Here is a 27,561-nt window from a genome sequence, read left to right on the forward strand (position 1 = left end):
CACGATTAATGAGTCTGGGAGCGGCCATTTTAGCTCAAATTTAGTAGCAATCTTCCAGCTTCTAGCGCCATTCTCCCCGCTTTACAAGCTAAATCAATGGGGACTACTGTATTGATGAACTTTGACCTGCTACTTTCTATGTTTGCCATGTTTTCCCCTCACACTTATTGATTTTTGAGCGCTGATTTTGCATGCACTCACTTAATAAAAGTTTTTACTCAAGCCTTTCTCACCTGCAAGAGGAGTTTTTGATTTACTATTAGAGAGTGTTTGTTCTCATAACAAGCTAGACTTTTTCTCAGGGTTTATTCATAACATTTTATTATTTTCTTCTGCTGTCTGTAATTGTTTAGATTAACCGTATGTGGAGACATTCACAGCCTTTCTGCAGAGTTTAACTTAGTGAGAGATAACGTTGTCTAATCAGATCGTCGGCCTGGAAGCACTGCTATGATCGTCTTATTCTCTCTTTGCAAAGGAAGTTAATGAAATGCAGGGAATTACCATCTATCTTCATTATTTAACCTGATTTCAAAGCTTAACACATTTTTCATAAGATGCTACCTCAGCTTCAGTCACTTTAAAAGGATTTTGCTTTGATTAAATTAGAAATTTTAAAAGAACTTGTAAGAAAAGACACTAAAATCACCTGATTCATCTTTACATTTTTTTATTTCATTATCATCTCAACATGCATTAATCAGAAATCCATCATCACACCATGAATCCTTCATAACTTAGCCCCACACCAATAAAACAGTTTCCTGTCTCCTTTAATTACCCATTAGTAGAACTTTCCCTAATGTTTTCCCCATCCAATAAAACTAAGATATTCTAAATACTTTAAAAGCTGAACACAGAATACGATCCGATCCAATCCGTTCAAATAAAGAGATGACCTCCACCATGTTGCTGTGAATTCTTCATCATCTATCGGGGACGACTCAGCAGGCAAACATCTATAAACATCAGAACCAGGGAGGATCCTGGAGTTCTGCTGCCTCCACTGGCTTCATCTCACAGAGAACCAACCTGAGGAGACAAAGCAACCAGAGAGGCTGTTTCCTTTCTCTGCTCCACCAGAACAACCAGGGAGATGTTGATGTAACAGAACCGCCGTCTGACCTAGTTGGTCCAAACCATGCTGATGAGAGCGGTGGCTTCATATCTGGACCTGATGGACCTTCGAGTTCGAGCTCCATCACACTTCTGAAAAATCAACACAGATGGAGACAAAAAGTTTAAACATAGAAGATGAGATGAAAGGAACCATCGATGGGTCAGAGCCGAGACTCGTTAGGCAGAACCTTTCAGAGACACGATAGCATCGGACTCTTCAGGTTATCAGTCCACCATATTATGGAAAAGGTTTCTGAATACAACTGAAACCACATGAGATGCTGCCCCCACTGGTAGCGGGAGGGATTACATGTACTGTGGTATTACTTCCACCTTTTCCATTCTGTCCACAGAGGGGGTTACAAAGTCTGGGAAAACAGAGGATGCTGTAATTTGTTGAAGGCGTATTTTCAAATACAGAAAAGTTCATATATTTAGAACATTATCTGATCTTATCTATGACATTTAAAACAGAGCTTTAATTTTGTTAATGGGTGTTACAGATTTTGTTGTAGATGGTATTTTTGTAATATTTAGGTATAATAAACAGGTGTAAAAAGTGTTATTGTTTACACCTCCAGTAAAATTATAAATCCCACTGTTTAAAAAGCTTTTGTAGAAGTTAAAGTATTAAGCTTTTGGCTTAAGTAAAGTGTAAAAGTACTATTTTTAAAACTACTTAAAGTATAAAAGCCAAAGTAATGCAGTAAAAATGTTACCTTATTAAAGGAACATTTTTCTACAATTCTGGATGATAACTTCCTTAGACTTCATTTTCTGTTTTCTAACTAATGGTATCAGAGTCACATTTAACTTTGCATCATCTTGGAAAACCATTCATTTTGGTATGTGGTGAGCAAAACGTTGGGGCAGCACCAAGTCCAACCACAAAGAAATTAATTGTCTGAATGAAACTAATATACTTGATTTAGTTTTTTTTTTTAACCAAAAGGCTATAACGAAAATAAGAGCGTAAATGAAACAAAACTACTTTTAAAAATGTAAGGAGTAGAAGGAAAAAGTTGTATAAAGATAATTACTCGAAGTATTTGTACTTTGGTATTTGACACCTACAAAATAAATAAATTGAACTTATTTTATCCCACAATGGAGAAATTAACTCTCTGCAACTTGCTGACCCATCCCCTAGAGGAGCAGCGGGCTGCCATTGTGGGGCGCCCAGGGAGCAATCAGGGGTTAAGGGTCTTGCTCAGAGGCACAGAGTGCCAGTGGGTATCAATCTCAAAACCTCAGGATTCCAAGCCCTATGACCTAACCAATAGGTTGCCACTCCCACTCTGTGATCTACTGGTCTTTACACCCTAGAATGATGATGATGATGATGAGGATGACGGGTGATGGACCACGTTTAGATGCAAATGGCTCAGAGAGCAACACTTGGAGATTTAACTGAACGATGCTGCTTTAACTTTAGATGGATCCAAATCCAGATTTATTTAAAAGACAATGGTGGTGCTCCTCACGCCCCCCACCCATGTTTTCCCTCTGAGTAAAAATTGGTTGGAAAGATGGCATGATTGACGCCCAAACGACGTCTACATTTGGTTGAAAAGTGAAAGGTGAAAAACCGTAACTTTCAGATAGTTGAAAAAATTTTGAAACCTGGGTTTGCAACGTCTTTTCAACGTTCGTTATGGGGCTAAGGTTTGACAAAATCAGACCCACCAAAGCGCCCAATTTTCAACAACTATTTGTGGGCAAAATCGAGACTATGACAGACAGCCCAGATTTAGCCTAAAAACAAACATCTTAATGATGTCTGGTTTTTCAGGGAGGTGTCATCTCTTGACCCAAGAAACTGTCCTTGCAGTTTAATAGAATAAAAGTCTGTTTAATGCACCAAAACAGAAACATGTTGATCTGACTCCGGAGAGCTGTGGTACACCTTTCAGCCAGACCTAGATGCAGACTGTTTGGTTTTAGGTATAATCAAAATGTCCTCCTCACCGGGATACAGCTGTTCCCTTGTTTGATGCACAGCTGCAACTTGCAGTGCAGGTAGATGTTCCCGGACTTCCCGGAGAACTGGAACATGTTGAAGGAGAAGTAGCTGGAGGTTCCTTCTCCGTTTCCTTCCACCGTTACAGTCGGGTCAGCGGGATTGGCACAGCTGATCATCAAAGAGAAAATATAACTGTTTTAGGTCCCTCCAAACTCGCAAGCTTTTAAAAACTATGGTGGGACCAAAAGAGGGATTTTGTTACTGTTACGTGGTTGACTTGGAACACACTTGTTGCATGATTCTTTTAATTATAAAGCATAAGAACTTGTAAAAACAAAACAAAAACTACCCATGGCTGAAGTCCAGTGGTAAGACCCTTCAAGTCTCTTGATGCTACATCCTACAATCGAGTTACAAAGTCCTCTGACCCCAGATAGGTAAACTAGCTGCTACAGTAATAGAACTGACCTTCTTGGAGGCTTCAAATAGAAACAGCGGCTGGTTGACTTTAACCATCCTTTCTATTTTGGTTCTTAAGGAAAACAATAGACTGATGTCTTTTGGGAAACAGTCTCCTGATTGGTTCTTACCCGTTCTTGATCAGGTCATATCTCAGGCTTCCTGTCTCTGATTCCTGATTGGTTGCCCAGCAGGATTCAGTCACCACGGAGATCAGGTCTCCATCCAACCCCTCAGTCTTCAGCTCCACCCAGATCTTCTCATCAAGCCGGACTTCTGTGTTGGAGTCCACCGGCCTTGTGCGTGCGGCGTCGGTGTAGGCCTTCATGGTCAGAGTGTAATTCCAAACCCCTGAGGTACTGACTTTGATTATAGAGCTGAAGACCAGACACAGAGACAATAATCAAAATCTTTGACTCTGAAAGTTTGTAAATCTTCTTCTTTAGCAGATACACACCTGGCGTCATCGGTTCCACAGTCCGTAACACACCTGCTTCTGACTTTAAAAGCCTTCATGGCCTCCTTCATGTAGACGCAGGAGAAGTCAATGAAGACCTGGTCTTTCCTGGTGATGATGCTGGAGGAGCTGTTGTGGTTGCTTATGGTGTTCTGGTAGATTATCTGGTTGTTGCTGCTCTGCAGGATGAAATGTTTGGATGCCTCAGAGCTAACACCAAGCTTGAAGAAAGATGTCAACCCAGATGAGCACTAAAGATGGAGGCCAAAACCTACCATGACCTCCGTCCCACAACGGTTGATATCGCTGAAGCTAAACGTCACCAGGTGGGTCTCCTCGTCCATGTGGCCCCTGCAGGTCGGGTCTTTGAGGTGCAGGGCAATGTAGTCAAGGCCTTCATCCTCCAGGAGGCAGTTGACCAAAGTCAGGGAACCAGAGGTCTGGTTGCAGACTGTTGGATCACCTGAGAGGTATAAAGATTTAAGTAAGAAGTTTTTCTCCAGTATTTCTGACCCATGGGGTTGCTGTCTCCGATGTCATACCCAAAGCATTTTGATCCCTGTACTTAGAGGCGAAAATGGCTCGACAAAAGCAGCGATTGTCACCACCCACAGACTTCTCTCCACAGAACTCATGGTCACTGCAGGTTCTGTCCTGACAGAAGGCTTCAGGGTGCACTGCAGATGAACATGGACACCATTAGACCCGGTGATGGTTTCTTTAAACGTTGGGGTGGTTAGGGGAACCAGGTCTTACAGCACTTAGCCTTGGACCTCCAGTCTACCAGGGTGGCATTGCGTTGCAGTTTGCAGGTTCTGGCATAGGCCTCCAGGAATTGACACTTGAGGGCATCTCGATCAGGGTAGCTGCACAGAGTGGTAGTGCAGGCTGTTATGTACGGCTCTGGGTTGATGTCACAGGAAGCAAAGGGCTCCTTTTTCAGGAGGTTACAGCTGTTGAGGAAAGAGAAGTCATGAATCCTCTGCAGGACCTCAGAGCGAGCAAACAGCCTGATGTCTGCAGTTGATTCTGCTTACTGTTCCGTCATTTTGGTGCAGTTGATCATAGAGTCATCTGTGTCGTTGTACTGAATCAGGTAGCTAGGGGGCGACACAAGGCCAGGTCAGGACTGGGTTTGCAGATATGAAGCAGGGACAGAGAATTCCCTACCTGTCGGGGTTTGACTCAGGCACCCTGAGGTCTGCCAAAGATCTGCTGGAGTTTTCACAGAGACCGTGCAAAGGCGACCCAACGGGTCCTGGATGGTTTAAAGACAGAACATATTCAACTGACATCATCAGCAGGGGAAGTTAGATTCCCAGTAAACTGGTCTGGTTAGGTTATGTGAACCTTGCAGGTGGATCTGCATGGTGTAGCTATCAAAGAAGACATAGATGGTGAAGTTGGACACAGAGACCCGGGCAGTAACTCCGGTGAGGTCCTTGGAAAGCTCCACCCCATGAACCATCTGAGCTGTGGTGCTGAGGCTCAGCGGCGCATCATTCACCTGAAACAGTAGTAGAAACATGGATCAGAACCACAAACGCCTCTAAGATTCTGGGTCAAACTCGGACCCACCTGAACTCTTCCGCCTTGTTTCAGGTGGATGTGGACACCTGGTCCATCCAGCCGCAGCATCACGCTGTCCAGGAAGCTCACGTCTTTTCGGCGCCGTTCCTGGAAGTTGGCCAGAACCTGGAAGTCTGGGGCTGAAGGGAGGGACAGTAGAGAGTAGGTACAGCGATCCCTCACAGGGGTCAGGAGGCCGTGGAAGTCTATGAGGGCGGGTCCCGTCACAGTGCACACCAAGTCCAGCTTGGGATTGAATATGGAGTCATACAGGGCCGCTGGGATGCAGCTGATAGAGGCACAGAGGAGCACAGGAGTTAGAAGACCTAACTTTGAGCCAACCTGACCTCAAGGTGGCGCTAGAGGACACATCTGTCAATACCTGTATGAGGATTTTTATATTTTTCAATACTCACAATATGTTGGTGGAGATTCTCAGTCATCCAGGTCATAGTCATTCCAAAAAGTTAAAGTTAAAAAACATCCACTGGACTTTGTTTTCCAAGTTTGAAGACATTTGAAGACGTTTTGAATTGAGAAAGCTTCCTTTCTCAATTCAAACGTCTTCAAACTTGGAAAACAAAGTCCACTGAATTGTTTTTTGTCTTTAACTTTTTGGAATTCTTACAATCACTGCCCACTATTTCAAATTAAAAGCCTTCCATTTTTCCTTCCCGTTGGTTATTACCTGCCGTTTCCAAGGCAACGGTCCATAGGACCACAGGATGAGGTTTTGAGGACCAGATCTTCATCACAGGTGAGGCTGAAGCAGGTTTCAGGTGAGTTCACCTCTGTGGCAGGTTTATACACAGCACCTGAGGACAGGAACCAGACTGTTCAGACCCAACCAGTCCAAAGAGGGTTCTGTTCCACAGAAACATCCACCAACCTGAGTGTCTGCAGCCGCTGATGTCCAGATACCCACGAGTCTGTCTGCTGGACGGGGTGTTAGTGACTGTCACCTGGTCTGCTGTCGTTCCGTCCACCTGAATGTCCACCACCTGGACAGCAGACCATCAGAGAGATATAGATACAGAAAGACCCACTTAACAGCCTGCTAGGCCATGTGTGTTTTAGCTGGTGAGTAGAGGCTAGAATCATGACATGGATCCACCATCATCACTGACTGAGCCTGATTCCCACTGTCCTTGAACGTATCAGAACATGAACTCACCACGGTGCCCTCCACAGGAGTGTACACATAAAGAACCGAGAGAGGTCCGAACTTAATCAGCGCCAGGGTGGTCTGCGAGCAGAAGATACACACAGGAAGAGGAATGTTGTTTGCGGTCGGTTCTGACATGACCCGGTTACTGAGCGACGGAGCAGAACTCACATAGCCTCCTTTGTGTTGGTAGGAGATAGAAAGGTAGCAGTCCATTCTGGTCTTGATGGTCGGGACGTTGTACTGCACAATGGTTTCTAAAAGGGGAATCCTCTGGAACTGGTCGAATTCTGCATTCTTGGAGTCAGGAAGAGGTCCAAGGATGCAGTCATCTTTGGTTCCAGAGCCATAAAAGCCCTTGAAGCAGACAACCAGGTTCTGAGAGGTGTAGTTCACCTGGAATCAGAGAAGAAAAGAAAACTGCTGCAAACGTTCTTTAGATGTTCTGCAGATGATCTGGGTCCAGCCCACTCACAAAGGCCTGTTCGTATCTCTGCCCATATATGGTGATGGGACAGGAGCTGATGTCCAACTCTGTGGAGGCCGTCAAGGTCTGCTTAGCACCTGAAGAGACGGAGGAAAGAGAAGGAGCTGAGAGCTGCTTCCTGATTGGTGGATGGACACCAGATTCTGTTTGAATGAGCTTTTGGGTCTCCTGTGGACAGCTATGGGACTTTACCTCCGAGGGGGATGAGGGCGACCAGGTAGAGCAGGGGGCGGAGCATGATGGAGTCGGCCAATCAGCTGTTAGGGAGGCAAAGAAAGCAGAAACAGAGGAGGGTTGTTCAGAACAGGAAACTGAGGAAGTTTCTCCTCGTGGACAAAATGAAATGATATTACAGCTTTCCTTACCCCTTTGAACAAATCTGACATTTTAACAGAAATCTAAATGTTTCATCAGTTCTTCACCTGATCAAGGCTGCTTCATCATCATCATCATCATCATCATCATCATCATCATCATCATCATCATCATCATCATCATCATCATCATCATCATCATCATCATCACCTGCTGAATCTCACTAATTTATAGCTTCTCTAACTCAGCAAACACTAAAGGAAATAGCCACATGAAGGGGTCAATTTCAGGTCAAGTGCCTTGCCCAAAGGAACATTGACAAGGATTTGTCCATGGAAACCATTTGAAAACCCTTCAGGAACATTTAGAGCAGCAGTAATTCTCTACATCAGAGGTCTGTACGGAAGCACAGAGTGGTCGTGTTTCCTCTGATACTTTTTCACGGTGGCAGAGAATACATTCATCATCAGACACTGACTGCAGCATATTGACCAAAACGTGTCTCCATACAGGTAAAAATCATATTCTGTTGAATTTATCTGTCCAATAAACGTCTCATCTTAGGGCATCCATGCATAAGAAATATGAAAACATGAAGAATATGTTTAAAATTTCCCTTTTTGTTCATATTTAAATTGTGTGACAGGCGAGGTCATTCTCAGCATAACAGAGGGCAGCATCTTTTTAAAAATTAAAAAAAAAATAAAGAAAATCACTGTTCAGAGTGTGTTTCTGGAAAAAAATCATATTCTCTGTCTACTTATTATTCTTATTAATTATCAAGATAATCCTTTAAATACATTTAAAATAAAAAAAAAATTTGCTAAAATGCAGGAATGTTCTCTAACTGGTCTGAAAACCGATGTTTCTATTTTTTTTACATTCCTATGGAAGCCCTGACGGGCAAATGAGAAAAAAAATTAATAAATAAGGACCTAAAAATCTAGTTGGAATAAAAAAAAAAAGAAAAATGTAATTTTTAGAGTCTCTAACAACATTGATACAATAAAAATTATAATATACTACAGGAATGTGTTTGTTTACAGCCTGTTTGCTCACATAAAAAAAAAAAACATTTTTAGGCATTTTCTTTAGACGCCTAAAGTTCAACTTAAAACCTGTTTAGTTCCATATTAAAACACAAAAAAATATTTATATTTATTTACTTTAACACAATTGTTTGCTGATAGCAGAGTAGGAAATAAAACAATTGTGTTAAAGTAACTAAATATGATCAACTAAATGCCAAAAACATAATTTTTTTCAGTGTTTTATTGTGATGTAGTGAGGAAAGCAGTCCTGCCGGGTTAGTTCAGCTGTTAGCGCACCTTAAAAATAGTTTTCATAATATTTTAATATAAAACACTAAACGAGGCAGAATGTTAACTCTGTGCTGCTTGTTGTTAATGAAGAACTATTTCTATTTGGTTAATCTATTGAATAAAAGTGTAACTATGAGGAAAAATCAGCAGATGAAGCTTTTTCTAATCTAACAAATACAATCATTTCCATTCTCCTGCAGATTTAGGTTTTAAAGTATTGTAGCTTCAGACCTTCTAGAAAGTTCCAGAATAAGCTGCAGTTTAGCAGCGAACTGCAGGATTTTATTCCTTTCCAACAGAGAAAAGTTTTAAAAGCTTAGCATCTGTCTGATAAGGAGCTAACATCTGTAATCTAACCATGGTTTGAATAATTTTGAGCCTTCCTGTGAACCAGCAGTCAGTCGCACTCACGTTTGTTATAAGAATCATTTTAGATTATTTATAATCTCTGATGAAAGCTTATAATTTAGGTCTCTCTGAACGCCTGATTTCAGAATAAAAAAGATTCAAATGTTGGAAAAATATGAAAATAAATCAGAACAAGAACAAACATCTCTGCAGGAAAGGTCTAACTTTTTCAATTAAAACAGCTGATTTTAATTAAAGCTGATTAACAGACTTTTGCTGAGCTTCAATCATCATAATCAGCTGTGCTGAAGCAGAGAAACCTCTAAAACCTGCAGGACAGCAGCCCTCAGGACCCACTTTGGGGACGCCTGATCTAAAGAAATTAACTCTAAGCTTGGAAAGCAATGCTGTTGTCATGGAAACCAGCAGGAACAGAGCCCGTCTCACCGTCTGCAGCTCAGATGGAGGATGAGGATGAGGAAGGCCGGTGTCTGCGATGCGTTCAGGCGTCTCCTCAGCGGTCGTCGCCGTCTGTGGGCTGGGGGGGCCGCCGCCTGGGTTTATATTGATGCTCGCTGGAGATGCAGGAGGAGGAGGAACTGGGGACGTGACGCTGGGCTCATACTGGTCCCACCGCTGCAGGTGTGGTGCGTGACAGGGCGCAGGGTTGGAATCTATAGAGAGCCAAGATTTATAATCTGTGATGGCTGAGAGGGTCATCTTCCCCTGCGCTGTGGAATGTTACTGAGCCAGAAGACATGTGGGAAAGTTCCTCATCGGAGCCACAGGTCAGTGCGGGGACCCGGACCTTCCCTCCATCCACTGCGGTGATGTTCGGTCTGATTAACTCCCATCAGATCACAGGTTAGACCCTTCAGTCACCGATGGACCACTGACCCACCTGGAACCCATCCTGGTTCCATCCTGGTTCCATCCTGGTTCCTCTCTATATCTCCTCTCCCTGGGACCTGATGAAGAATGCAGGTTATGAACCTCGGTATCAGTCCCTGCAGCGCTGCAGCTAGCAGGGAGTTATTTCAGCCTGGGGTCGGCTGCTTTGTTCTCTCAATGACTGCTACAAATTGGACCATGACTCATGGCGCCGCCTTTGCCTTGAGGTGTGAAGTATTGGTTGACGTGGGGAAAGGTGTGAACTCTGACAGCTCTGCATCCAGGAGGCCCCGGGGCCCGGCTTCAAACACGCTATTCTGCTACCTGAATCCCAGGTCATGATGATCCAATCAGAACCTCCGTAACGGATCAGCTCTTTATTTCATCAGTAGAAATAACTGAGAAATCCAGAGCAAACCTGCATCTAAAGGAGCTATGAGGCCAACCGAATGGTTCTGACTGGTCCCACACCAGTACACCATGTTGGTGAGACTAGCAGAAAGTCCTGTTAATCATTTGGGTCTGATTGGAGCAAAGCTTCATGGGAAGAAGGTCTGCAGATATTTGGACCTGCATGTCTGTGAAGGTCCCACCACAGCATCTTAATCCCACAGATCTTCAGATCCCTTTTTTCCTTTTCCTGCTGCTGCGTTTGGGACCAAAGTTCTGTTGATGAACCAGTTTGGACCGAGCTCTGGCTGTTCCCACACTGCAAAAAATCTAAATCTAGATAAGTCATTTTTTCTTGAAATAAGTGCATTTGTTCTTGAATTGAGGAGGTAAAAGAGACACTTTGCCAATGGAACAAGACAATTTACACTTAAAATAATAATTATTTCAAGTGCATATTTTCTAATTATCTTATTTTAACAGTAAAATTACTCATTCCATTGGCAAACTATATTATTTACCTGCTCAAATTAAGGGTAAATACACTTAATTTAACACATTTTTACTTATTTCTAGATCGTTTTTGCAGTGCAGACCATTATTGGTACAGAGAGGACTTGATGCTCCACTAAGAAACGAACTGCGCCTGCAGGAACCAAATCTTCAGTTCTCCAAAGTCGTGGCTGTTATGAGATGTTTGCATCCAGGTTTTTTAATGGTTTAACTGTTTAGCTGGATTAGAGGCCTATTTCCACTCTGGTTATAAACCGTTTTTATTTGCTTTAGCTAAAGCAACAATGTGGAAGTTTTAGCCGATAGACGCGCTAGTATGAGGTGCTGTTTAAAGTCAAGCAGTCAAGAATTATGATTATTTATAATTTTTTATGTAAAAAAATAGTAATTTTTTCACTTAAAGTTCAGAACTAAATATTTAGATTTTACGTTAAAAGATTTGTCAAGCTAAATATTTATTATTTTAACTAAATATTTACCTTCAAAACTAAATAATTGGTTTGTAAAATAAACATTTAGTTTGGAGCTAAAGATTTAGTTTGTATTTAAATATTTTGGTTGTTAAATAAATAATAAGCTCCAATCTTAATATTTAACAAACTAAATATTTGATTTTCAAATTTCATATTTAGCTAGCACCTAGCTAAATATGGACCTCTGGTTAAAGCTAAATATTTAATTTGTAAATCACATATTTAGTTTGTTAAATAAATCATTAGTTTGGAGCTAATTATTTAATTAAAAAACAAAATATTTACTTTGTTAGACATTTAGTTTGGAGCTAAATATTTATTTAGCAAAGGAAATATTTGATTTGCAAATAAAATATTTATCTAGCTCCAAGCTAAATAAACTAAATATTTCGCTAGAACCAGAGGTCAATATTTAGCTAGCTTGGTGCTAGCTAAATTTGTAGTTTGTTAAAGAGATATTTAGTTTGGAAAACAAATATTTAATTAAAATACTAAATACTTGGCTTAGTAAATAAATATTTAGCTAGCTAATTTTTTTTTACTTACAATCTTAATATTTAGTTTGAATCTTGACATGGTGAAAAATGACTTGGAAAAAGGAAAAACCTTATTTTCCTCTTCAAAGACGCTAAATAAACATAGATATTGCTCCTACTTTCTGATTGCTTGACTTTACTAACAGCACTCCATGCATTTACCCCATTTGAAATAAATTCTTTGTCCAGTTGGACATACAGTTTATTTAATAAATGTCAGTGGGATCTGTGTGAGGCTACATCCAGAGTTCAGTAGCTTCTAAACCATGGGCCGTAGCCTCAGACGTAGCCTCTGGTTTCACTGGTTTCGCTTTAACAGTGGAGTTAGACCCCTAGCGATAAGGAAGGTTCTGCTCTGGTGTAGAGGTGCTTCCTTTAACCCCCTGCCATGGAGGTCCAGGTCAACCTGTCTCAGCTCTGCAGGAAACCCACCATCAGCACCAGGATGGAACCACCTGTTTCCCTCTGGGATGATCCTTCATCTCTGCATAAAAAGCTAAAGGAATGAATAAAATGTTAAACAGGGTCAACTGCAGGGTCAGTGTTTGCTTTCTCTGAACGCAGCAGTTTGACCTCAGATTGAACCTGCTGGGATGACTGGCTGTGGTTTCAGTGGTTCCCAGCTCTCCTCATGGTAATAAGATGGACGGACTGGTTTGGGGTGGGGGCAGGACTCCGTCCCCGCTGTGACCTTAGCGAGCAGAAAGAGATGTAGTGGTTGCAGGTAATGGTTGCTAATGAGACCATAAAGGTAATCCTTAAAACGGCACATGGTGCTTCCACTGCCCTGTTTGACAGAGAGCATTAAAGCTGCATTCTGTCTTTGTCTGTTTGCACTCATCTGGTCCACATACTTTATCAATGACACAGAGATTACATCAGAGCAGGTGGAGCAACAGATCAACATGATGTAAACAGATGCTTTCAGCTTTTTTGTTGCTGAGGTTCCAACATGTTTGGAGATTCTTTCTGTTACTGATACAGAAATCCCTCAGAGGGAAGGTTTAGGACGGCAAAGTCATCAACTCATGAAACTGATGATGTCTAATGCTTCTCTACCCCCCCATACCACAGACCGATTCAGGAAGTGCCTCTAATTGCCAGGAAATTCAACCACCAGCTAAAGAGCCTCAGTATTCAGTCAGAATGGGGAGTTTGGAGGAGCGTCGCTGTCAGACTGATAGAGTTTGGATAGATTCTAAGAACAGATTGGTTGTTCTAATCTAGTTAGCTCAAACTATTTTGGTTAAACAATATAATGATCAAATTAGAGCAAACAACTGATTAGATTTGCATTATTAGTACTTTCTTCGTGTTGCTTTGTGATGACAAGACAGTGTTGTAAGACGTTACCCTCCAATTCAAAGGTTGTGGCTTCAAGACTTGATAAAAGCTTTAGAAAGTTTCTATACCCCTGAGGCCCTTGTCACACCTTGCCGATTTAGCCAACGTATGCGTGACGTCCCAGAATCTCCTAAAACGCCAGCAGACCATGAACTTTCTATGTATTTTCCATATTTGGGCGTATACATAGAGTATTCATAACGTTTCCAGAGCTAATGTCCAACGACAGCCTAACTTATGCGTAACGCACGGCAGCATAATGTCCATGAAATGATGCACAAGCATCATTTCATGGGCCCCCCCACCAAAACACCATCCTCCCCACCAAAACACCTGCATGTTGGAACTGCAACTAAGATACAGGAAGTGAGGTCATAGAGGTCAAACTGCTGCAGAGGAGATCAACCACTGCATCTACCAGTCTGTTTATAACGGGTCTCTGTGGGGGACGTGAGCTGCAGGTAGTGGGAGTTTCTAAGGTGAGTTCAGGGGAACGTCGGCCACAGCTGTAGAGTGTCAATGAGTGAGACTGATGCCTGAACAGCAGGTCCAGGAGGACGGATGTGAAGTGCCCATGATTACCGGGGGGGGGGGGGGGGGGTGGGGGGGTTCAAGATTAAATTTACCAGGGTGCCAGGGTGGGGCCTTTTAAATATGGGGACAAGAATAGCACACACAATAAAACCTAGAGCAGTAGTGTTTAGGATAATACAGGAGCCACAAAGCCAAGGATGCACATTTCTGATCTATGTGCAACACTGTTATTCTGCATAGAAGTCTTCTGTCTTCTGAAACATTTTTAAAGGCTAATTTGCAGACACAACATAAAGTATATGGCATCATTCATGCACAATTTGCTAATAGGGAAATACTACAGCATTAACAGACATGGACTGGTAATTCTAGAAATTATATGTCATATGTAATTACCATAAGAATGTAATTCAATACATGTATATGTCATGTACATCATCAATTTAGCACTTTGGCTCATCTGTATTATTCTGCTCCATTAACACATTAATTTTATTGTGATAATATTTGTATATTATGTTATATTACATGATTTATAAACTTCATTGACGTCATAATGACTCTGCAATGTGATGGTCCTATTTTCTTATTCAAAGTTAAAGTTAATCTACTGATGCTATGAAACAGCCAGTGTGTCAAAGTGGTGAATTTATCTTTATTTTAAAATTCTTAAGTCCCCCTAAAAAAGAAAACATCTTCTTTGCGACCGGTCTAACTAGGGAGTACCAATATGGCGGCTGGTGGCTTCATTCCACCCCGTACTACCAACCTGCAATCAGCAGTCAGTGAATAAATAGAGATCAGTAACCAGAGCATTCAGTCTGCTGTAGTTCATGTTGTTTACCACTAGATGGAGCTAAATCTTACACAGCGAAGAGGGAGCAATCATATCTTTGTTTATCTGAGAGCTCACATTTTTAATTGCTTTTATTTAGTGTCTAAATGATGACAGTGAGCCGCACCTATGATGTCATCTTTTTACAAACAAGTAAAGAAAGGAAAATAATCTCATTCTCAGCATCATCAGTTAGTTTCAACGTTCTTGACGTAGCAGCTGGTTTGTCATGAGGCTGTTTGGGGAAGAGCTGAATGTCATCACTTCTTCTGTTGTCTGGAAACAGGCTGTTCTCTTCTGGGTCATTCTGTAAAGCAGAATCCTAATATTCGCAGTAATCTTCCTTATTCTTTGTTTTGGGAACAAACAGCTTTTTGCATCTGTTGATACTTGGAGTAGAAGACATGTTTCTGTGAAGTCTGGAGGTTTTATCATCTAGGCGTGGCGTTTGTCGTGTCTTTAACCGATCTGGGTTGAATTGTTTGCTCCCAATGAGGGCTACCTGCCTGCTGATCATCATTAGGTAAATAAGATGATTTGGTAATGGAGTATTTTTACTCCTAAAATAAGATCATTAGATAATATGCACTTAATAAGAATGCCATTGTTTTTTTTCTTATTTTAAGTTATTTTAAGAAAATATGACTTGTTTATATTGACATTTATTCGCAGTGCACCCAGGGTGGCATCGTTTCCATAACCAGCATTTACTTCCAGGCGGTTCATTTTCTTTGCTGCAGCTAATTTCTGGAGAAGCTGGTTGAAGTCTGGTTTGGTGAAAGGAGCCATTGTGATTCTCTCAGGCATTATTGAAATATCATAAAATGTTTTAAAATAGTCCAGCTGGAAAATGTTTGAAGTAAAGGTGTTTTATTTTTTTTAAAGATGCTTTGTCAACATACACTATATTGCCAAAAGTATTTGCTCACCCATCCAAATTATTGGAATCAGGTGTTCCAATCACTTCCATGGCCACAGGTGTATAAATTCAAGCACCTAGGCATGCAGACTGTTTTTACAAACATTTGTGAAAGAATGGGTCGCTCTCAGGAGCTCAGTGAATTCCAGCGTGGAACTGTGATAGGATGCCACCTGTGCAACAAATCCAGTCGTGAAATTTCCTCGCTCCTAAATATTCCACAGTCAACTGTCAGCTGTATTATAAGAAAATGGAAGTGTTTGGGAACGACAGCAACTCAGCCACGAAGAGGTAGGCCACGTAAACTGACGGAGCGGGGTCAGCGGATGCTGACGCGCATAGTGCGAAGAGGTCGCCAACTTTCTGCAGAGTCAATCACTACAGACCTCCAAACTTCATGTGGCCTTCAGATTAGCTCAAGAACAGTGCGCAGAGAGCTTCATGGAATGGGTTTCCATGGTCGAGCAGCTGCATCCAAGCCATACATCACCAAGTGCAATGCAAAGCGTCGGATGCGGTGGTGTAAAGCACGCCGCCACTGGACTCTAGAGCAGTGGAGACGCGTTCTCTGGAGTGACGAATCGCGCTTCTCCATCTGGCAATCTGATGGACGGGTCTGGGTTTGGCGGTTGCCAGGAGAACGGTACTTGTCTGACTGCATTGTGCCAAGTGTAAAGTTTGGTGGAGGGGGGATTATGGTGTGGGGTTGTTTTTCAGGAGCTGGGCTTGGCCCCTTAGTTCCAGTGAAAGGAACTCTGAATGCTTCAGCATACCAAGACATTTTGGACAATTCCATGCTCCCAACTTTGTGGGAACAGTTTGGAGCTGGCCCCTTCCTCTTCCAACATGACTGTGCACCAGTGCACAAAGCAAGGTCCATAAAGACATGGATGACAGAGTCTGGTGTGGATGAACTTGACTGGCCTGCACAGAGTCCTGACCTCAACCCGATAGAACACCTTTGGGATGAATTAGAGCGGAGACTGAGAGCCAGGCCTTCTCGTCCAACATCAGTGTGCGACCTCACAAATGCGCTTCTGGAAGAATGGTCAAAAATTCCCATAAACACACTCCTAAACCTTGTGGACAGCCTTCCCAGAAGAGTTGAAGCTGTTCTAGCTGCAAAGGGTGGACCGACGTCATATTGAACCCTATGGATTAGGAACGGGATGTCACTTAAGCTCATATGTGAGTCAAGGCAGGTGAGCAAATACTTTTGGCAATATAGTGTATATGCCACTTTACTCAAAGGGAAGGTAAACTTCTTTTTTTAAAGTGAGTTTTCTAATGTTTTTTAAACTCTCTAGGCTGAAACCCAGCAGTTAGTTTCTATCTAGAATCCGGCTCCCTGTGTGAGTGGCCTTTGGGCTGCATCTACTCAACTCTGCCAGATATTATGTCAACACAATGCTCTCCCCCTCCCCTCCCCGTGTAGATCTATGATCCTGCTTCATGTTTGGCTGGTTGGTGAATATTACATTATACCATGGAGGATAATGTCTCCAGGGACAGTGCTTCATGGACTGACTTTGAACACAAGCATGTATGGATATAAACATATGGACGCCTCACGCCAGCCTCCACCTTCCTTCCCTCTTCCAAGATGTTGTGTTGTCTCCGTCATTAAACAGGATGTTGGACCCAGAATTCGAGGCGAGACGGACAGCGGGAAAATTCAAAGGTGTTTATTAAAACAATAACTGAAGCGGCTGTGCACCATCCATCACTGGATACTGCAGTGGAGAAAAACACAGGTTAGTGACCACGATAATCTGTTGGAAGATTATTATCCATGAGAATCACTATCCTGGTTTGACAGCTCAGTCCACCTCCATAGAACGAGGTAGGATCCAGCTGGAGGGCTGCCAATTAGAGACTGACACGGGGGTGGATTTTCACTCCCGTCCCACTCCCACAGAAAAAAATAGTGTCCCGTCCCGATTCCGGGCCAGAGTAGAAATCTAAATCCTGTCCCGTCCCACTCCTGGTGAAATTACTCCCGCTCCCATTCAGAATGACTCCCGCTCCTGCACCACTCCCATTCTTGTTTTTGTTTTTTGAGCGTGGGTGAAAAACTCAGAGCGGAAGCACTGTTGGTTTTTGGGTCGTGTAGTTTTTTTGACTCGCATTATAGTGTAGGCTTCAAGGAAAAAAACTACAAAATGGCGGCGCCAGTACTGGATTTTTTTTCTTTCTATTTTATTTTATTTTTTGGCATCGATCCTAGTTTTTTTTGTTACTATTGGTTTGCTCCCGCTCCCGTCTGCTCCCGTTAATGTCTAATCCTGTACCGTCCCAATCACGTGATCGTTACTAATACTGACTCCCATCCCACTGGAATACCACGGGAATCCTGTGACCCGTGGTATTCCCGAAAAAATGTCAGTCTCTACTTCCAATCAGAGGCGGCGTGCGTCTCCCAGAGTGAACCAGATGCTGCAGTCCTGGATGGCAAACATTAGTCCGAGCCAGGTCAGGGAAACGGGTCAGAACAGGAACAAGCTGGTTCAGGGTTCCAGGAGTCCAGAGAGAGCTCAGGCAGAATGTTTAGATAGGAACAGGCAAGCTCAGTGGTGGAGAGGCAGAACAGGGCAAGATATCAGGAATACTGCGAAAAAACAGCTCCCTCCCCTGATCCAAGACAGGAACAGGATACGCTCAGTGGATAAGAAGCAGAACATGATCAGGATCTCATCATCAGGATGAGAACACGAACTCCAGCAGGAGCAATGATCTGGCCCTGATACCTGAGACTGAGCCGTATATAACGAAGCAGGAGCAGGTGGATTAGATGAGTGGTAATTGGAAACCGGGCAGAGTTAGGCAGGTGAATGAAATGAGCAATTAAGGTAAAAAGTCTTTCAAAGAAATAAAACGTGATTATAAAATAAATGAATATGTAAATAAGTAAAAATAAAATGCAATGTTTTTTTATTTTACTTCATTATGTCATTTATTTAATAGAATATGTATTATTAATTTATCAAAAGAAGCATTTATTTAGTTCTGAATGAAGCGGCTCTCCATAAGAAACGACCTCTCTGGATTTATTACGTTAACAGATCTCTGGTTTCAGGCTCACCTGAGGTAGGCGTGTCCACCTGCAGGATGTCGCCTGTCTGTCTCTATATATGCTGATGACTGGATGATTGCAGAGGACAGCTGCTTTCACACCAGAGGAGGAAACACTGCGTTCTAAGGTAAAGATGTTAAATATTTTCCATTGATACAAGAGAAAACAGGACAGTTAATTAGTCATATGTCTTATTTTCATATTTATTATTTATTACATATTTAGTCTTATTTTCTGTTATTGATATAAACTAATTACATTTTATTGCACTTGTTGACCTCTGTCAAGTTCTTTAAGGGCTACAGAGGGCAGCTAAGCTTTCTGATAAAAATATTTATTTTTCCAACCATTTAAAAACAATAATTGCAGAGATAAAAAACTCTGCCTATAAAGATACTTATAAATGAATGAACATTTAAAGAGTAAATTCCCAGTTGTTAAAGTGAGGTTCTGTGAAGTTATAAAAAAAATCAGAGATCGCTCAGAAAACTTGTTTAAAATACTGATTATCTTGTAGATCAGTTGAAGCAATGAATTAGATAAACACCAACTTTTTATCTGAGTTTAGGAGTTTATAACAATTAAAAAGAAAAAAAGCTGACATCAGTGTGATAAAGCTGCTGGGTGTAATTCCACTGATTTTGGGTTTCATAAAATAATCTTCAAACAGCTGTGATTTTGGAAAGTCCAGGAACAATCAGTGGTAATAATACACAGCCGACCATCTTTAAGATGTGAATATTTTTAGCTTGGTTTGTTGAAAATAGGTACTTCCGCCTCTCTGCCTCCGTAAACTTTGCTTATAATATTCTTACTTTTTACCTTTTTATCTCTTTGCCAAAGCTAAAGAAATTTGCACAAATCTAAACCTTTCAAGGTTTCTCTAGCTCAAATACTTTTTAAACATTTGATGTTATTTTGATCACGCTGGAGAGAAGGACAAATCCCCGTTACCAAACACTGTCTGAAAGCACAGTGGTTTTAAACACATTGCATCAATAACTAAACACCAAAAGTGAGAAATAATGTAATGATTCTAATGACAGCAACCAGACCAGTAGCTTTTACTGGGAAACTGTTGGAGTAAAGCCAAAGAACAAACAATTCAGCCCAGATATGAAAAGACGCCTGAAAGGACAAACATCTTATCTAGATGGAAAAATCTGGACAAAAAAAAAAAAAAACAACAGGTGCAAAAAGCTGTTTGTTCCTAAAACAAAGAATTTCTGAGAATATGGGAATTCTGCTAAAAAAAGAAACAGGTTTTCTGCTTTACAGGATAAGCCTGAGGAGAGCAGTCTGTTTCCAGACAACAGAAATATGACGACATCCAGCAGCATCATAACAGATGAGCTGCTACAGCAGCAGCATTAATAGTAACTGGAGATGCTGGGAATGAGATCAAACTCTGCTGCAGGAAGAAGAACAGAAATACTGGATTCTGGCTTTAAGCAGAGATGGCAAAAGTACTCACTTTCCGTACTTGAGTAAAAGTACAGATAGCCTACTTGTGTTAAAAAATACTCTGGTAAAAGTGGAAGTACTGGTTAAACTTCTTTACTCAAGTAAAAGTAACAAAGTACAGGCTTGTAAATTTACTTAAAGTATCAAAGTAAAAGTAGAAACCACTTTTTTCATGCCGTTGCCTACATTTTAAATGGATGTCTGCCAATAGGACTAGATCTCCGTTGTGTTCATTTTCAATCATCTCGTCGTCCATGCTACTATGCTAACGCCGCCGCCACCAAGCTGCGATGATTTGCCGCCAATGAATACCGCCGAATCTGTGGATTCATCTTGTAGTGGTGCGTCAAATGCAACGTAGATTCCCATCCAATTAGATTGAATTTGGTATTGATGACGTGAAAAATAATAACGGTAACTCCATTGAAATGATTCAAAACTAAAGTAACGAGCCAATTTTTAAAAATGTAAGGAGTAGAAGTAAAAAGTCGCCATAAAAATAAGTAGTAAAGTAAAAATATCAGAAAAATCTACTTGAGTACAGTAACAAAGTATTTGTACTTTGTTACTTCCCATCTCTGGCTTTAAGATGGCGTCTGAAATCTCAAAGAGGGTCACCCAGATCACACAATCCAACTTTGATGAATTTAGTGATAAAAGCAGAGTGCGAAATACGGGGGAGTCTGGGGGGCTCGACCCCCCAGATTAACCCATGAGACCCCCTGAAAGCCTCAAAAGCAAAATTTAAAGGGGGTCTTAAATTGTGTCAAAAAAATGAAAAAAAAACTTTTTTTGTCACTATCGGGTAATAAAATGTTTTTAAGCTCAAAATGTCCAGTATTTAAAATTCAAAACATTAATTCACAAATATGTTCTGTTTCTTGCCAAGTGGAGGCGGCCAATCCTGTAATAATAATAATAATAATTTTTCTGCTGCCATTACCATCTGCCTTTTTGCACTAGTATTGCATATTTTATATTATTGTACATTTTATATTCTATAGTGAAATTGAATGTTTAAATTTTAGTATTAGGAACTGATCTTATCTGTTGCACCTGTGCACTTTATCGGTTTCACTGTTGGTGAATGAGAAACGAACGTCCTCTCCAGTCCTTGTATGTCTGGTGAATGTGAAGAATTGACATTAAAGCTGAATTTGATTTGAAATGTTATAGGCCTACTGCATATTGAGAAAATTTAGATTGTATTGCTCAACAATCGGGAGATGGGAACCCCCCCCAAATATTGACAGGTATTTCCCACACTGGATAAAAGCCTAAGCTAAGCTAAGCTAAGCTAAGCCCTTTTTTTAGCCGTCCACTATTGATGGATGTGGACATAATTTTACAAAAAACATAATAATATCACTGGTAAAAAAGCTAAAAACTTAAATTATTATAAAAATGACTTAGAAAAAAAATCAACTTCATGTTCACATCTGTTTTGCAATATTATACCAAAAAATGGCATAATTAAATCATGTAATGTATGAGCCTGGTCTGAAGTATCAATGTTAGACCCCTTATCAAGTAACAGATTTTGGTGAGACAACTGAAATGAAGCGTTCTTGGTTCGGGGCATCAAGGCTTCCACCTCTGACCGATCCTATCTGCACCCGTCCATAGGACCAATAGGGGATGACCTCATGTCGCTCCTTCGGACCGAGGCCGGATGAGTCCCGCAAGTACCACCATGCTCTCACCAACATGTGCTTCCCGCAAGGCTGTATACTTGGCCCTTTGTAATTTATAAATGATTGCTTAGAGACTTAGAGACTTTGACACTGGTACAAGTCAGTGTCAAAGTCGCTACTAAAGGGAACAGGTTCATCAGGTTAGAACCATTAGGTAACTATGGATGTGGCACAAAAACTCCAAGAGATGCAATGGATGCATGTTTTGCAGTTTGATCATATTTCCATGTTTTAAACTGAAGGAAGGGGAGTCTTTTTAGAAAAGCCCAACCAGGGACAGTAGTCATTAAATGCAACACTCCAGTGATATACTTACTTTTAGCATTACATTGTCCCTGTCAAATGAAGCTGAAATAAAATGAGGCCTATCGGCTTTGCTATTCCTTAGTATTTCCCTTATCTGATTTTTCTGAAGAGGAAGTAGAGTAAATAATGATCGAACTAAAGAATTAGGATGTTCTCAGCACAAACGCTTATAAAGCAGCCTGATTATCATTAAACTAGCAGTTTCCTCAACAGTTAAGAATCTCCTGCACTGCTGATGCTTTGTGTGAGTTGTTTTTGCATCAGTGGGTAAAACTGCTGCGTTGCAGCAAGAAGGTTCTCGGTTTGACTCCCAGCCCAGGGTCTTTCTGCATTGAGTTAGCATTTTAAGTGATAAGTGTGACAGAATGGATGGATGTTTAAAGCTCTACATTCTTCTGCACTTCTTAATTATTTTAATACTCATGTTCCCCAATAAAAAAATCTCTCAAACAGGTTCCACTTTGAAGATGGATAAGAACAGAACCACCATGGAGACAAGTTACAATCACAGCAACAATCAAACTGATTCCTCACTGGCTAAAAATGAAAGCTTGATCTGCTGGCAAAATGATGGAAGAGAAGATTTATTATCAGAGGTCGTCATCTACGTCTATATTCCCTTCTTCCTGTTGGCCATCTACAGTCTAACTTCTCAGGTAAGTATTACAGTAATAATTCAACTGTATTGATCTCACAATGGGGAAACTCCCTCTCTGCATTTTAACTCATCCCCTCGGATAGCAGTGGGCTGCCATTGTGCGGCACCCGGGGGCCAAATGGGGGTTAAGGGTCTTGCTCAAGGACCCAGAATGGAGGCTGTGGGGATCAAACCGCTTGTTAGCTTATCGCTTTAGCTTCTCTAGGCTAACAGGGTCTCCCTGTTCTGCCGTGCTAATGCAGGGCCCGGTACCCACTGCTGCAGGTTCCCTGCTTGGTCCACTGCAGCGTCCTTTAATCCAGAGCAAACTGGGGTTTATTATTATTATTATTAATATAAAGCAGAAGGTCTTGGTTTTCTTACACGTTTCCTTGCAGTAAAGGAATCGTCCCTGATTTCAGAGGAGAGTCCCAGTTTTGAAACATTTCTAGTCTGTGTTTTCAGAGTTGTCTGTGAGCAGTTTTAATATTTCTTATGTGAAAATAAACCTTCAAACATGGGTGTTTGTTTTCACAGATGGACATATTCAAGTTGCACTAAAAAAAAGGAGTCAGTAAAGGAGAAATTATGCAAGAGAGATAATCACCTGGTCACATCTGCATTTCTTACAATGGTTGTTTTTTTTTTCTAATTGGCATCTGCAGCATTTCATTAATGCAATAATAGGACCACGCTAGATATGTATACATATATATTCTTGTATTTATTTATTTTTTTTAAATACAAGAAGAAAGTCATCATATTATGAAAATAATGTTGTAACATTATAAAGTCAGAATATTAAAAGAATAAAGTTGTATTTTAATACAACTCTTACAAGAACACTGTCCTCCCTAAAATGAGGAATCTTTAGCATCTTCTGAACTTCGGTTAATAGAAATTTTCAGTCTTTTAGCATCATATATTTACCAGTATGTCTAAGACAAAGTGGACTCAGGTTGCTGGTTTGTGGTGCTGGTCAGGTTGTAGTATGATGACTTCCTTCTCATAATTTTATGACTTTACTCTTGTAAATTTATGTTATTCTTGTAATATTATGACTTTTTCTCATAATATTACACATTTATAATGTTACAACATTATTCTCATAATGGTAGGAATTTATTCTCATACATTAGCTTAGGAAACTGGTTTATAAAAGTAAATAAGTATTTATATTAAGATTATACAGGTGTCACATCCTCTTCCCCTTAGAAACAGTCATTTCAACCGAAAATCTGTAAATGAACAATATATTTACTTGTTAAATGAAAGTTTATGGTACGGCCTCGGCCTACCATCTAATGTGATGGGACTGTGATGTTATATCTATCCTAAAACACAGAAGAACTGAAAGAAGAGGAAATAGCAGAAAAGTAGTTAGACTGTCAGAAGAGTTGAAGTCAGAGAAGAAAAATTAACCGATTGAAGGACAATGGAAAAATTGATGGAAGAGTGAAGAATAAAGGTGGAAAAGAGCAGGAGGGTATTGGGAAAAAGATGGAAGGAAGAAGAGAGACCAGGGGAAAGATTTAACAGGTTTATTGAAGAGATAATGCAGAATCCAGTGTTGCTCTGAACACTGTTCAACCGGAACTGAAAAGTGAGGGGAAGACAAAGCGGTTACTTCAGGCTCAGTAGGAAATTTGATTCTTGGACTTGAAGAGGAGGATTTGGTAGCTGACTCACATTTCCTGCAAAGTGGTTGACTCTTTGACTCCAGTCTGTGTGCTGTAGTTCCAGTGTTTGTCTGATTAGGTGGAGGGTGGACAGGGTTTACCCAGAATGCGAATGTTTGTAGGTGAATGGAGAAGCTGACTGCCACTCAGATTTCCTGCGGTACTTGAACGGGTCATAGTGGAGATGAATCCCTTTCTCAGTGTGAAGCTCAAACGATCTCTTTAGGAAAAGTAGATTCAAACCTCCAGTTTAAATCCTTAGCTCAGTTTGAAGCTCAGATGATCCTTCCAGGGAGAGAAGGTCCGAAACATCCAGTTTGCAGGATGATCACCGTCCTTTGTTTTCCAGATACGAAGTGAACGGGTTGTTCCAGTCTTCATCGTCAACCTTCTAATCTCAGACGTCCTTCAGGTCGCCTGCATGGCTGTTCACATCGTTTCTGACATGACCAGTAGAGACAGGTTCTACCTTATTTATACCTACTATGGTTTTGTTATAGCCAGTGTTTTCTTCATGACCCTCATTGCCCTGGAAAGGTAATCGTCTTTATAGTTGTTCTAAAATGTTGAGTTCTATTGATCCAATCAAACAGAAACTGGTCATTTTGCCTTGTATAGACTGTTGACATGTGTTTTTTTGTGTGTGTGCGACAGATATCTGATGATCGCCCACCCGCTGCGGTACAGATTCAGCAAAACAGCAAAGATCTCAGTCTGGGTCTCTCTCATCACCTGGATAATCTCTATATTAACAGGCTTTGTTAGCGCTGGCTACCCTGGAAGCAGTCTGCTCCTTCCCTTCCCTTTGATGATATTCTCTCTTGTTGGGACCTTCAAAGCTCTGTCCACTGTTCAGTCCGTCCATGCTGCTGAGAAGCGACGGATTGTTGGGGTTTTGGTTGTGGTGTTTTTAATTTATACCGTCACATTCTTGCCTTTTGTTTTAGCTCCATTGCTGTCTGTTTTTTCAACTCGCTATCATACCATTTTGCTGTCCTGGAACTTTGTTGATTTTTCCTGCACGGCAATTCAGATAAACCCTCTGACAGACATATTTCTTTACATTCTGTTTAAGAAATGGTTCCTAGACAAGCTTTTAACATTTTTGTGTTGTTGCATAAAAAATAGCGATGAAGCCCAACAGATAGTGGATGAAACAGAAAGCTCCTCGTCCAAAAGAAAACACCAAGAAAACCCAAGAAATTTAGAGGAGGATACAAAAGACATTTGTTAAGAGCTACAACCAAACTATTGTCAGTTTAATGAATAGAAAGATGTATAGAACTTTCCATGCATAACCCTAAACCTAGGCTGAGCTAAAACTTTGCTAAGGTCTAAATCAGAGGTCATGGATTAGCAGACTGACGTAGCCTATGGATCTAGACCCACCTGCTGGCTAATCTGGACCCAACCTGATTTAAAACATTTATAAATTACCGCATGTTGTCCAGCGACAGTGTCTAATTTCACTTGCGCCTCTTCTCCTGTTAATACGGTAAAGCCCTGGGGAGCGTCCGGCTCCAGGCTGCGCGTGATCCAAATGAGCCAAAGAGCTGTCAGTCTGGGTTGCTGCTGCTGCTACTTTTAGACACAGCAGGCAAACCTGTGGCAAGCCGGGCGATGGGAAAGAAGGAGAAGACCATGAGAAAAAGAGAGCAGAGAAAGTGTGGACTGCTGGAAGAACTGCGGTGAACTGGTGAAAGAAAAGTGAAATGGCGTGCTCAAAGATGACCCTGCACATTTAGAGGATGTTTGGCTCAACCTGCTGCTGTGAAGCAGGATTCTCCACCATGAACAGAATCAACAATAAATCTGGATCCAGGCTCAAAATGAGCTCCTTGATATGTGCTTGAGAATGGCTTAGTCTCTGGTTAAACCCAGGTTTAAAGCCTTGCAGGGCAGCCTAAAGCCCACTGCCAACATTAAGACAGAAAAAAGAAAGAAAATAACAAACCATCAGTTCAGTTTGAGAAAATGTGGGAATCAGGAAATTATCTATAAACCAAATTGAATGATTGTTGTTCTCTACTTCAAAAACACTTTAAATTTTAAAATGGAAAGATTTTCTATTTTTTTCTATTTTTTATTTAAAAGCTAAATGTAAAACATGGATGCATAAACACCTCATTTTTATTTCAGTGTTAAATTCTGTTAAAGTAACAGATTACAATTAAAAATGTATCTGGACTTTTACTGGTTGTTGATTTTCTTTATTTTTTCCTGATCTTCTGCTGATTTTTAATCGGTTACTCCTGGTCTAAATCAACGTTATTGTCAGATTGTTATCTGACAAAAAAAGCATAAGATTTTCTAAAATAATAAATGTAATAATGTTTAATAACTTCCGCCTCTCTGCCTGCTCAGACCATCTCTCCTTCATTCCCCGCTTCTTATAATATTTTGATTTTTACCTTCTTATATCACCAAAAGCCACAGAAAATTGGACACAAAAAAAACATTTCAAGGATTTTTTTTATCAAACTGGGGAGAAGGACAAGTCCACCTCAGCACAAAATGCCTCCCTTCATCACATCAGCATCGTCTTCATCACATCTTAAACTAACTTCTCCATAAAACAGCTGCTTTGGAAATGAAGCTTAACTGACAGGAAGTGAATGTGGAGGTAAATCCTCCTTATGAGAATGATTTGACCCCTGACTCTGCTGGTGTCTGAAAACAATGAGATAACCCCAGCAGAGGTTAAAACACATTGCAGCAACAACTAACCAAAAGGAGCTGATTCTACAGACATTCATCAGATCTATAGATTTCTTTGGGAAACTCTTGGAGCAAAGCCAAGGACAAACAATCCAGCCCAGAACTAAAAAGGTGCCTGGCAGGACAAACATCTTTTAGACCAAACTGTGCCCAGACTTCAGAGAAACATGTCCTCTACGTCAAGTATCAACAGATGCAAGGAGCCGTTTGTTCCCAAAACAAAGAAAGAGAAAGGACCCAGTGAGATTACTGAGAATATGGGATTCTGCTTTACAGGATAACCCTGAAGAAACAGTCTGTTTCCTGACAACAGAAAAAACTATGATGGCATTCAGCTCTCGCAAACATCCT

General features: G+C 41.0%; 2 protein-coding genes and 1 long non-coding RNA gene across 3 annotated transcripts; 2 read left to right on the top strand and 1 right to left on the bottom strand.

Annotated features, from left to right (window-relative positions):
* Positions 1–653: 653 nt before the first annotated feature.
* LOC119774664 (alpha-tectorin-like) lies at positions 654–9,747 on the bottom strand. The gene is made up of 19 exons (XM_038272301.1): positions 9,652–9,747; positions 7,412–7,476; positions 7,208–7,296; positions 6,904–7,128; positions 6,742–6,813; positions 6,457–6,568; positions 6,256–6,382; positions 5,577–5,856; positions 5,349–5,505; positions 5,169–5,256; positions 5,036–5,098; positions 4,755–4,951; positions 4,541–4,675; positions 4,274–4,461; positions 3,999–4,177; positions 3,673–3,918; positions 3,088–3,250; positions 1,126–1,209; positions 654–1,032 (listed from the first exon to the last, which is right to left on the bottom strand). The coding sequence occupies exons 2-18, from the start codon at positions 7,455–7,457 to the stop codon at positions 1,126–1,128; spliced, it is 2,451 nt and encodes an 816-aa protein (XP_038128229.1). The 5' UTR covers positions 7,458–7,476; positions 9,652–9,747; the 3' UTR covers positions 654–1,032.
* A 7,337-nt stretch (positions 9,748–17,084) lies between these two features.
* Positions 17,085–20,152, top strand: LOC119774655. Its single transcript, XR_005279558.1, has 3 exons — positions 17,085–17,393; positions 18,716–18,839; positions 19,991–20,152. It is a non-coding gene; the product is annotated as an uncharacterized LOC119774655 (long non-coding RNA).
* A 2,460-nt stretch (positions 20,153–22,612) lies between these two features.
* Positions 22,613–25,992, top strand: LOC119774678 (free fatty acid receptor 2-like). The gene is made up of 3 exons (XM_038272320.1): positions 22,613–22,832; positions 24,842–25,029; positions 25,147–25,992. The coding sequence occupies exons 1-3, from the start codon at positions 22,644–22,646 to the stop codon at positions 25,724–25,726; spliced, it is 957 nt and encodes a 318-aa protein (XP_038128248.1). The 5' UTR covers positions 22,613–22,643; the 3' UTR covers positions 25,727–25,992.
* The last annotated feature ends 1,569 nt before the right edge of the window (positions 25,993–27,561 follow it).

The sequence above is a fragment of the Cyprinodon tularosa genome, unplaced genomic scaffold (assembly GCF_016077235.1).
Source record: "Cyprinodon tularosa strain WSP-4 unplaced genomic scaffold, ASM1607723v1 ctg822, whole genome shotgun sequence".
Taxonomy (NCBI): Eukaryota; Metazoa; Chordata; class Actinopteri; order Cyprinodontiformes; family Cyprinodontidae; genus Cyprinodon; species Cyprinodon tularosa.